An 11,639-nucleotide genomic window follows, 5' to 3' on the forward strand; every position below is an offset into this window, starting at 1 on the left:
ACACACACACACACACACACACTATAGTAAGGAGACTTTGCGACCCCAAAATTCTTACCGGAGGTAGAACTGGTCTTTTTATTCACTGCATATACAAACAAGGGTGAGTTACATCCATCGTACAACAACAGGATGGTTGCCAAGAGATTCTACGTCACAGCAAAACTAGTTTTTCCAGTTTAGTTTCATTTCCGGGAGGCCCAAAGTACAAACCGTTCTCCTCAAAGGGCAGGTATGGCGTTTATCCTTCCCTTTGAGAGTGGGGCCATTGTAACAACCAGCTGCTGTTAGACTGCAACTGCAGCTGTTAGACTGCTGTTAGACTGCAACTTGGATTTGTAGTCCAACCGCTGGTCACTCCTGCCATAGACCAACACACTGTGCGAAACCTCTTCTCCCCACTCCAAAAGCAGACTCTGTCCACCTGCGGCCCGCCTCTGCCCACACACCCAATATTTCCAAACTCTTCTGCAAATGTTCACATAGGACATTCTTTGAAGGTTCAGCCAATCCATTGCCTATTTGCTTGGTAGCAAGGCCCTCTATGTACAGGGGAGCTACATCCCCAGACAAAGAGGACAGGATTGCAGCTTCTGTTTGTTTGTTTCCAGTGTACCTTTGACAAAATAAAGTGTGGCCCACAAGAGGAGTGAAATCAGTGTCTCATCGCTTTCCACTGTCCACAGCATCATCTCTATCTAAATTCCAATATATATCTTTGAAGTGATGGCTTACACATTTATCCATTTATATATTTAGTATACTTATATACAGCCCGAAACTCATACCTCTGGGCAGTTCAGAACAGAACAAGACAGATGAAAACAAAAACATTAAAGACAATTTTAAAATAATGATGGAATCCATCAGTCTAATAACAAATGTGTCTTAACAGCCCCTTTAAAAGCTGTCAAAGATGGAAAGGCTCTTATTTCAGCAGGGAGTGCCTCCCAAAGTAGGGATGTGCAGGAAAATCAATTTTTGTTATTTGATATGAGCTTGAAGTGAACCAGCCTGATTCAATTCAAGCTCAAATCTGCTGCCTCGAATCTGGGGTCGATTCAATTCGAATTTGATTCGATTTGATTTGGATTTGAATCAATTCAGCCAAATTTTTAAGGGCTACAGGGCACCAAAGAGAGTTGGGTGGTAGGGCCCCATGGGTGCCAACTACCATCCAACCCCCAAAAGGTATCGGGCAAAGGGCTGAATTTTAAGGAATTGCTATGTATTCTCGATTGTCAGTTATAGGGAATACCTATGAAGAAGTTATTTTAATGGCAAGTCGAATCACCGAATCGATTCAAGCTCAAATCTAAGGTGATTTGATTCTACCTCAGATCTGATCAGTGTCCCCAAGCGTGATTCGATGTGAGGTCGAAGCACTCGAATCAACCAGATCCGAATCGATTTGGCCATGAATCGATTTGCACATCCCTATCTCATCGCCTCCATGTGAATAGGCCGTTGTGGAAAGACGTTTCATAGCATCTGGGAGTCACCGTTTTGTGGCTCACACATTTCAGTTGCAAGTCAGATGCATCGCAAAGCACCGGCAGAGAGACCTCAAAGTATAGATCTGCCCATTCCTATGTGGGAGCCAGAAGCCACCCGAAGGACTTGGCACTCAAGTCATTTCCAAACGTGTCAGGCCCTTTTGGACCAAGTGAGCTTCCAGAAGTGAACCACTGACGGGCGGAGGGATTCTGCAAGCCGCTCCTGGCAGGAGAAAACGGGGTTGTGCTTCTCTCCAACACGTACCTGAGTGGAACCAGAGCAGAAAGAAGGGGTGGGCTTAGGATTTTGGGGAGGGAGGCACACCGGAGACCATCAGTGGGCCAACTCAACCATCAGTGGGCCAGCCAGGGACAGCTCATAGGACGCAGCCCATAGGACACCCAGGAGGAGTCTTCTGTCAGGTGACTGGTGTATACAAACCCATGCGTAAAGATGTGCAGCAGGTTGATTGACAGCAGCTGCAGCCATCAGACCCCTGCAGAATGGACAGAGAAACCCGGCTTGGAACGCAGGAGAGACGGCAGTTAGAGAGGAGAACCCAGTTAGAGGTGCCGTTGGAGGAATTTGCTCGGATGGCGACGAGGGGAGAGAAGGTGAACGCCAGAGGCTGGGGCAGTGGGGGGGGGAGGCGGTTCTGAACAGAGGAGAACAGGGTCTCCCCCATATGTTACATACCTCCCACAGGGTCTCCCCCATGATGTTAAAATGATTAGGGTTAATTTGGAGCAGAAAGTTGAACCCACCGAGATTTCTGTGCCGCTCTGGTTTTCTCTCCCTCGTTATTCAGCTCAATCCCACTGACAAGAAGGTTTAATTATCAAAATGCGGGGGCGGGGAGGGCTGTTGGCCTCAGCCAGGGCCCAGATCTTTTAAGTACCTGGCAACGCCCCCATTTTATGCCACCATCATTGCCTAGATTTTACTAGTTTATTGTTGAGCTTGTTTTCTTGACGAAACTGATCTCCGATCTCTTCAATAAAACTACTTGGTTTTTAAAAACTTAACACTTTGTATTTCCCCTCGGGCCATGATTCAGATGCACAAGGAACTGTTAGGAACCGAGGAAGCTGCCTTCTACTGAATCAGACCCTTGGTCCACCTAGCTCAGTATGGTCTTCACAGACTGGCAGCGGCTTCTCCAAGATTGCAAGCAGGAGTCTCTCTCTCGGCCCTAGCTTGGAGATGCCACCAGGGAGGGAACCTGGAACCTTCTGCATGCAAGGACGCAGGTGCTCTTTGACCCAGAGCGGCCCCATCCCCTAAGAGGACTATCGTACGGTGCTCACACATGTAGTCTCCTATCCAAAAGCAAAGTAAGGCAGACCCTGCTCAGCAAAGGAGACAATTCATGCTTGCTCCCACAAGGCCAGCTCTCCTTCGTTAGTCCAGAGGTCTTTATGCGTGCAGGAAAACATGCGCCGCCGAGCCTCTAAAAATGCGGCCTTTCCGTCACCACAGAAAGGAGACCATGGAACAGCACGACACTAGTTTCCTCTCCCTTTGTCTTTGCAGCGGGCACAATACGAAGCCGTTCTCGTGGGGCTGCCCAGCAGCAGCCGTTGCTGTGCTCTCAATGGATGCAACCATAAGAAAGATTCTCCTGTTTATTTCAGGTGGGCAGGTTTCATGCAGACCATCTCACCCACATCACGCAGCTGTAAATCCAGAGGTGCTCTTACCCCTGGACCTTGGGGCTAAAGTCTAGGGCCTCCATAACCCCCTGGGGACCCCCAAATTGTCTTTAGTCTGTTCTAGGTGGTGTGGTTCATGCCCTCAAGAACCTGCATGTTAAAAAATGATTCTTTACTTGCAGTGGGGAGGCCTTTAGGTCCAGGCTCCAGAATTACCGAGGTGCACCTCTGTGTATATCTATTGGTGAAGTCCGAACCAGTTCCAGACAATCCTTTAGGGTATGGCGTTTCAAACTCGGGTCCCCAAATTTGTGGGGTTACCGGTCACAATGTCCAAAGCCTACACTGTGGCAGGGATGATGGAAGTTGTATTCCCATAAATCTGCTGCTCATAGAGCAAAGGGACACCTTTTAAAAGGGGTGATTCTCTTTCTTTAGCAGGGGGAGAGCAACTGGCCTTATCCATCCCCAGCACAGCATCCCTCTAGTGGCTGTTGCTGGTGTCTCTCTTCTGTTTCTTTTTTAGATTGTGAGCCCTTTGGGGGAAAGGGTCAGCCATTTCATTTATTTATTTTAGATCTATGGCAACCACTTTGGGAACCTTTTGTTGAAAAGCAGCAAGTCTCAGAATCACTGCTTGAAGCATTGATCAGGACCTCAGAGGGGCGAATGAAGTTAAATTGAAACCCGGAACTTGCAGAGAGATCCGGGTAATGTCATTTCTCCCCTCTCTAATCGGAGAAACTCAACCACAGAAAGAAAGTGGGAAGAAACACAGGCTGCCATGGTCAAAAGCTTTGCAGCTATATGCTCTAAGAGCTCTTGCTGCAGCAAGCTGAAATGAGCATTCTGTTGCCATTTCAGGAATGAAAGCAATGGAATGGAAGCAACGGAATGTTTAGGAACATTCTAACTTCTCAGATGTGTGTTGTTGTTTTTTAAATGGTCAGCACACTATACTTAGGGACCCAACTGGGCTATATTCATTCATTTAGTTGATTGATTGATTGATTGATTGATTGATTGATTGATATCCCGCCCTTCCAAAAATGGCTCAGGACGGTTTTCCAAAAATGGCTCTGCTTATGTGGTGGTTTGGGGAGGAAGTGTAGCAGAGAAAGGGAGTGGGCTGGAGCAACCAAGTCTTGGCCCACTGTTAGACTGTATCTTTTGGGCTGGAAAAGGCAGGACACAACTATTCAAACAGACAAATAAAATGTCCCTCCAAAGAAGGGCAGCATCCCATCCCAGGCATTTCCACCCTGGGGTCCCCAGATGCTGTTGGACTACAATGCCCATCATTCCCCAGCCACAATGGCATGCTTGCTGCCACAAGACCACAATTCACGCTTGCTACCACAAGACCAGCTCTCCTCCCTGTTAGTCAAAGAAGTCATTCACACAGTCAGAAACTGTGTTCTACCTGGGTTTGGGAGCTGTGTGTGCTTTCAATGCCCGGTTTTGTGGAAGCAAGGTAGGAAGAAAACCTGGTGATTGTGTGGAAGTGATTGTGTGGAAGCAAAGGAGGAGGAAAACCTGGGCAGAAGTGATTGTGTGGAAGCAAGGTAGGAGAAAAACTTGGGTAGCTTTTCCTCCTACCTTGCTTCTACACAACCATCTCTCCTCAGGTTTTCCTCCTCTATTGGAGGAAAAAATTGGGAGCACACACAGCTCCCAAACCCAGGTCGAATACTGTTCACGATTGTGTGAATGACCTTATTAGGCCCTTATGCGGGCAGGGAAAAACACACTGACCCTGTCAAAAAGCTGCCTGGAACCTCCCATCACCCAAAGAAGGAGGAACATGGAACGACTCTAGTTCCCATCATCCCCAGCCACAATGGCACTGTGGCTGGGGATGATGGGCTTTGTAGTCCAACACCACCTGAGGACCCAACATTGGGAATTCCTGACCTGCTGAATATTCCTGACCTGCTGACCAAAAGGTATTACTCCTTTACATTCTTCAATACAGTTTACCCGAGAGTAGGAATTGCATACTTACGGGCAAAAATGCCGGGTTATTATCAGCACATCTCTATGGGAAGACAGGAGCCAGAGGCTGGAGTAGGAAGCAATGAGCCAGTTGAGGCAGGTTAGTTGACGGACATCACTAACTTGGATCCCTCGCGGGTTTTTCCTTCTCTGCCGCTGGCAGCTGGCAAGATCTTCATCTCAGTGTTTGTCCTGGCCTTGTACGTCGCCTTGATAGCACTGCAGCACAATGATTTGCTCGTCCTAATAGTGGAAGGCAGCTATGGCAGTGTCACCTTGACCCCAACTGGAGTCATGTTCCTCACCCTCTACTTCATCGTGGTCTTCAGCATAGGTACGTAATCGAGCGCCAACCCGCTGCCCGTTCTGAAGGCCAGACTATCTGGGCACCTGAAGCGTCCTCGTGGTGTCCGGTCAGACTCGCAAGCACTCAAGCTTAGCGCAAGAATATATCATCTGAGGCCACGTTTAGCAAGTAGAAGTTAGAGGTGCTTGGAAGTTTGCCAATTCCATGGGAGAGGCAGGCCAGTTAACCTCGGGCCCACAGGAGTCGATGGAACCTCCTCGTGAGGACATTTCCATGGGAGTACGTCTTTATAGTGAAAGGCCCAACTGTGTGAGGGGTGGGCCGTATCTGAAACATGATGGGGTGAGGCCAATTTGGGAGAAGAATCTAGAACACGGATTCTCAAGGTTGGGTCCCCAGATGTTATTGGACTTCAACTCCCATAATCCCCAGCCAAAGGCAACTGGGCCTGGGGATTGTGGGAGTTGAAGTCCAATAACATCTGGGGACCCAACATTGGAAACCCCTGATCTAGAACATAAGAACAGCCCTACTGGATCAGGTCCAAGGCCCATCTAGTCCAGCATCCTGTTTGACACAGTGGCCCACCAGATGCCTCTGGGGAGCCCACAGGCAAAAGGTGAGGGCACACCCTCTTTCCTGCTCTTGCTCCCCTGCAACTGGGATTGAGAGGCATCGTGCCTCTGAGGCTGGAGATGGCCCACAACCACCAGACTAGTAGCCATTGATAGACCTGTGCTACATGAATTTATCTAAAACCCTCTTAAAGTCATTCAGGCTGCTGGCAGTCACCACATCCCGTGGCAGAGAGTTGCACAAGTTGATTATGCATTGTGTGAAAAATATCAACCTAGAACTTAGGAATATAGGAAGCTGCCATATACAGAGTCAGACCCTTGGTCCATCTAGCTCAGTATTGTCTACACAGACTGGCAGCAGCTTCTCTAAGGTTGCAGGCAGGAGTCTCTCTCAGCTCTTTCTTGGAGATGCTGCCAGGGAGGGAACTTGGAACCTTCTGCTGTTTCCAGAGCAGCTCCATCCCCTAAGGGGAATATTTTACAGTGCTTACACTTCTAGTCTCCCATTCATATGCAACCAGGGCAGATCCTGCTTAGCTAGGGAGACAAGTCATGCTTGCTACCACAAGACCAGCTCTCTTCTCTAAGAGGAAGAAGTAAGGTGGCGATTCCCTTTTATATAGCATGGGGGAGAGCAACTGGCCCTATCCAACCCAGGCACAACATCCCTCCAATGGCTGTTGCTGGTGTCTAGCATGTTTCTTGTTAGCCTGCGAGCCCTTTCAGGACTCGGGGCCAACTTATTTATTTATTTTCTTTGCAACCCGCTTTGATATCCTTTTGTTGAAAAGCGGTATATAAAAATTTGTCATCATAGTCAAAGGTAAGTGATGAAAGGAACAGGGCCTTCACTGCCCTTGAGAGAAAGGGGTAGTTTCCCAGAGGATGCTATCAGAATTCGTTTTACACATCACATTTCAGTTTGACCCAACAGTATATGAGGGATGCTCCATTCCCAGCACAGCATCCCTCAGTGGCTATTGCTGGTAACTCTCTCCTGTTGCTTTTTTAGATTTTGACAGGAAGATGCATTCATTCATTCATTCATTCATTCATTCAATTTCATTTGCCATATTTGTATACTGCCCAAAACTTGTGTCCCTGGGCGGTTTACAATGAAACAATACAAACAAAACAAAACAAAAAGCTTTAAAAACATTACAATAATGTAAAGTTTAAAACAGTATTAAAAGCCTGGGCAAACAGATATGTCTTTACTGGAACATAGGAACATAAGAACATAGGAAACTGCCAGATACTGAGTCAGACCACTGGTCTATCTAGCTCAGTATTGTCTTCACAGACTGGCAGCGGCTTCTCCAAGGTTGCAGGCAGGAGTCTCTCTCAGCTACCTGCATATACTTCATAACCTTGTGGGTTTCCAAAACCTTGTGTGTAAATCTTTGTAGATATATCATGTACCAACAACCACTTTGTATATAATTGTGCTTTGGCAACGTACTGTATGCTTTGGTAGTTTGTTGGTTCAATAAAAAAAAATCTTGTCCTATCTTGGAGAAGCCAGAGAGGGAACTGGGAACCTTCTGCTCTTCCCAGAGCGGCTCCATCCCCTAAGTGGGGGAGTCTCTTCCAGTGCTGCTCACACATCAAGTCTCCCATTCATATGCAACTAGGGCAGACCCTGCTTAGCTAAGGGGACAAGTCATGCTTGCTGCCACAAGACCAGCTCTCCTCTCTGACTGCTCTTTTAAAAGTTGCCAGAGATGGGGAGGTTCTTATTTCAACAGGGAGCACATTCCAAAGCCTTGGGACAGCAATAGAGAAGCTTTTAATTTAATTTAATTTAATTATTTAACTTTATCTATCTATCTATCTATCTATCTGTCTAAACCACTTTGGAAACTTTTGTTGAAAAGCAGTATATAAATACTTGTCGTATTTGCATAAGCCAGCTGCAGTGGGTGGGTACCATCTGGAGCAATGAATGCTCATTGCGATTTTTGGCAAGGTCTACCACCTTAAGTGGCGCAGTGGGGAAATGCCGGTTTGAATATAGGAAGATGCTGAAGAGCATCATCTCATACTGCGCGGGAGGAGGCAATGGTCAACCCCTCCTGTATTCTACCAAAGACAACCAGAGGGCTCTGTGGTAGCCAGGAGTCGACAGCAACCTTTACCTTACACCCTATATTGGGCAGCAGGGATATAGGAAGATGCTGAAAGGCATCATCTCATACTAAGCAGGAGATGGCAATGGTCAACCCCTCCTGTATTCTACCAAAGACAACTACGGGCCCTAGTATGGACCTCTCTAAGACCAGGGACCGAAAGAAGGGCAACCTGAGAAGATCTCAATTGACCAGGGCTGGGATCTCCAAATCCCAGATTCTGTTCTCCGCCACTAACCTCACGGAATCTCAGCCTGTGATCTTCCAGCTGAACTACAACTCCCATCACAATTTATTGTGGCTGGGGATGATGGGAGTTGTCGTACAGCAACATCTAGAGGACAACGGGTCCTCAACTGTGCCCTGGCCCCACCCTAATTTTTGAAAGGCTCTCTTTCCCCATTTCCCTAGGTTACGCCATTATCCAGCATCCGAGGACATGGCAGTTGTTAGTCAAGCTTCACAATCTGGAGACTCAAGAAGCCGTCTTAAGAGTGTGCATCCTCGCAAGCGGGGTCATTGCTTTTGCCGACTTCATCCAGGTCCCGCAGAAGGAGAAGGTAAGGAGAGTCCAGAAACACCTACCTGCTCTGGGCAGATCTACACCTCAGTAGCTTATTCCCTCACCACAGGAACTGCAGTTATGCAAAGAGACGAGGCGAGAGAGAAATCTCACCAAACTATAATTCCCAGGGTCTTTTAGGAGCTGGGAATTATAGTTGGGCATGGAGACAAGAACTATTTACTGCACACCTGAAACATGATGTTCCAAGATGTGGTTTTAGAGTCTACGTTGCTCTTGCTTCTCGGAGTTAGCAAAGCAAGGATGTAGCCATGATTGAGCAGATGGGTTCAAATCAGCTCCTAAGGGGCCCCCCCTATTTTCTTCATTATCTTCCTCACTCCGAGGAACCGTCAGGGAGAGGGGTGAACACGGGTCCCCTCTCCCGTAGCTACGCCCATATAGCGAAGGATTATAAACTTGAGTTAAAACAACGATCGGTCAGTGAAGAAGCAGTAGACAGATCTGAACATTTCCTATTAAGTTTCCTGTTAAGAGAGGATGAGGATGCTGAAATGTCTCACTAAGCTGTGACTTAGTGTAGTCACGAAAAATTTTAGGATTTGAGAGAGAGAACAAACCTTCTCTAAAGGATCCAGAGGAGATCCAAATCCCTATTTGGGTTGCTTTCAGACGACTCGACGGACTTTTTTCTTACCTTACAGTTTGAGGTCATACACACAATCTAAAACTGTGTTCTGCCCAGATTTGGGAGCTGGGTGTGCTCCCGATTTTCAGTTGTGTGGAAGCAAGGTGGGAGGAAAACCTGGGTAGCTTTTCCTCTGACCTTGCTTCCACACAGCCAAAAATTAGAAGCGCACACAGCTCCCAAACTGGATCGAACACAGTTTTTGATTATGTGAATGACCTCTTTATAAGTAAGTAAAATGTTCCTTGAACCTCTTTCATGAAATGCCCAGTGTAATCAATGCAATGTTTCAGTGTCTTAAGTTTTGCCTATTTTTGAGCTTAGAGCCCTGTGGTTGTCTTTGGTAGAATACAGGAAGGGTTGACCATTGCCTCCTCCCGCACAGTGTGAGATGATGCCTTTCAGCATCTTCCTATATCACTGCTGCCCGATATAGGAGTTTCCCATATTCTGGGAAACACACCAGCGGGGATTTGAACCGGCAACCTTCTGCTTGTTAGTCAAGCGTTTCCCTGCTGCACCACTTAAGGTGGCTATATATGTTGCACAGGAAGCTACATAAGTAAGCTGCTATTTTTATGGAAGTTTTTTAAACATTTCGTCCTTACAACACCCTCATACGGAATATGAACTCACATGTGATGTAATTTTTGGACTGGAGCCTTGCACACATTGGTTTCTTGATGCAGCTCACAGCTCATCTAAATCCTGGGGTATAAAGTTTTATGCACCAAAGTCAACCGGGGGAGAGCTGGTCTTGTGGAAGCAAGCATGACTTGTCCCCTTAGCTAAGCAGGGTCCGCCCTGGTTGCATATGAATGGGAGACTAGAAGTGTGAGCACTGGAAGATCTTCCCCTCGGGGGATGCAGCCACTCTGGGAAGAGCAGAAGGTTACAAGTATCCCTCCCTGGCAGCATCTTCAAGATAAGGCTGAGAGAGACTCCTTCCTGCAGCCTTGGAGAAGCTGCTGCCAGTCTGTGAAGACAATACTGAGCTAGATGGCAGTATATGGCAGCTTCCTACGTTCCTATGTAGGATGCAGTCAAAAGAAACTTTTGAGGAGGGCTGGTCTTGTGGTAGCAAGCATGACTTGTCCCCTTAGCTAAGCAGGGTCTGTCCTGGTTTACATTTGAATGGGAGACTTGATGTGTGAGCACTGGAAGAGATTCCCCTTAGGGGATGGAGCCACTCTGGGAAGAGCATCTAGGTTCCAAGTTCCCTCCCTGGCAGCATCTCCAAGATAGGGCTGGGAGAGATTCCTGCCTGCAACCTTGGAGAAGCTGCTGCCAGTCTGGGTAGACAATACTGAGCTAGATGGACCAAGGGTCGGACTCAGTATATGGCAGCTTCCTATGTTCCTAACTCTTATCACCCCCACTCTCTTTTTAAATCAACAATTTTTATCGCAAGGCAGCATGTGGTTTATGACTTGACTGTTTCCCCTGCCCACCCTGATCCAGCTCTCCCTGCCTGACATCTGTGTTTCCCGCCCCCAGGCTGGAATGGGGTGGGGAGAAATAGAGGTGGGGGGAACCTTCCTTTCTTACATGGCCAATTTTGCTTCATTTCTCAGGGGGTGTTCTTCCACATTCTGAACTTGACCAATGTTACGGGCCTCATCGTTGCAAAATGTATTCTCATAGCCAGGAGGAGGGCCATGGAGCAGAGAGCCATATACTTATGCAACAGGGGAATAATGTTTGGGACTATTCCGGCATCACAGAGGACCTTCCGATGCGAATTCAGCGGTGGAGAGAATTCAGGCCGGATGGAGCCGTGTCGTAACGAACAAATGACGTGACCGCCGGCCTTGAAGTTGGGGTTGAAGGGAGAGAACAAGAATCGTTTAATAATAAATCATTTGCGGTCATTAAATTTACTTAAAGCCAAGAGTTCACGTAGGATCGTGTCTGGGAGTCTGCAGTACAAAGCAGAAAGTCCACTGGTTTGAATCTGGTTCCTGGCAAAGGCGTTCGAAAGTAAAGTGTGCCGTCGAGTCGGTGTCGCCTTCTTTTGTTTTAACTAACGTTTTATTTTTTCTGTTTTTACTATGTTGTAAACCGCCCAGACACATACGTTTGGGGCAGTATAAAAATGTGCTAAATAAATAAAGAGAAAGCGGGGAGGTTGGGTCAAGCAACTGCAGAGGAAGGGTAAAGAGCTGTTCAGAGAGACTAACCCCCCCCCCCAAAAATACTCCGATGCCCTCCTCTTTCTGGCTTTGGGGGCATTTCCCTCCACATATTCCCAAATTGCTCTCTGTAATTGT

The 11,639-nt window shown here is 47.4% G+C and overlaps 1 protein-coding gene across 2 annotated transcripts; it reads left to right on the top strand.

Moving 5' to 3' along the window:
• The first annotated feature begins 2,007 nt into the window (after positions 1–2,007).
• On the top strand, positions 2,008–11,260 carry LOC128338998 (solute carrier family 2, facilitated glucose transporter member 6-like). 2 transcript variants are annotated; one of them, XM_053282369.1, is made up of 5 exons: positions 2,008–2,111; positions 3,031–3,131; positions 5,308–5,478; positions 8,570–8,718; positions 10,944–11,260. In XM_053282369.1, the coding sequence occupies exons 2-5, from the start codon at positions 3,092–3,094 to the stop codon at positions 11,169–11,171; spliced, it is 588 nt and encodes a 195-aa protein (XP_053138344.1). In that variant the 5' UTR covers positions 2,008–2,111; positions 3,031–3,091; the 3' UTR covers positions 11,172–11,260. The 2 variants fall into 2 exon arrangements, with proteins under 2 accessions (XP_053138344.1, XP_053138345.1); XM_053282370.1 differs by lacking the exon at positions 5,308–5,478 and having other exon boundaries at positions 2,014–2,111.
• The last annotated feature ends 379 nt before the right edge of the window (positions 11,261–11,639 follow it).

The sequence above is a fragment of the Hemicordylus capensis genome, chromosome 17, assembly GCF_027244095.1.
Source record: "Hemicordylus capensis ecotype Gifberg chromosome 17, rHemCap1.1.pri, whole genome shotgun sequence".
NCBI classification, from domain to species: domain Eukaryota; kingdom Metazoa; phylum Chordata; class Lepidosauria; order Squamata; family Cordylidae; genus Hemicordylus; species Hemicordylus capensis.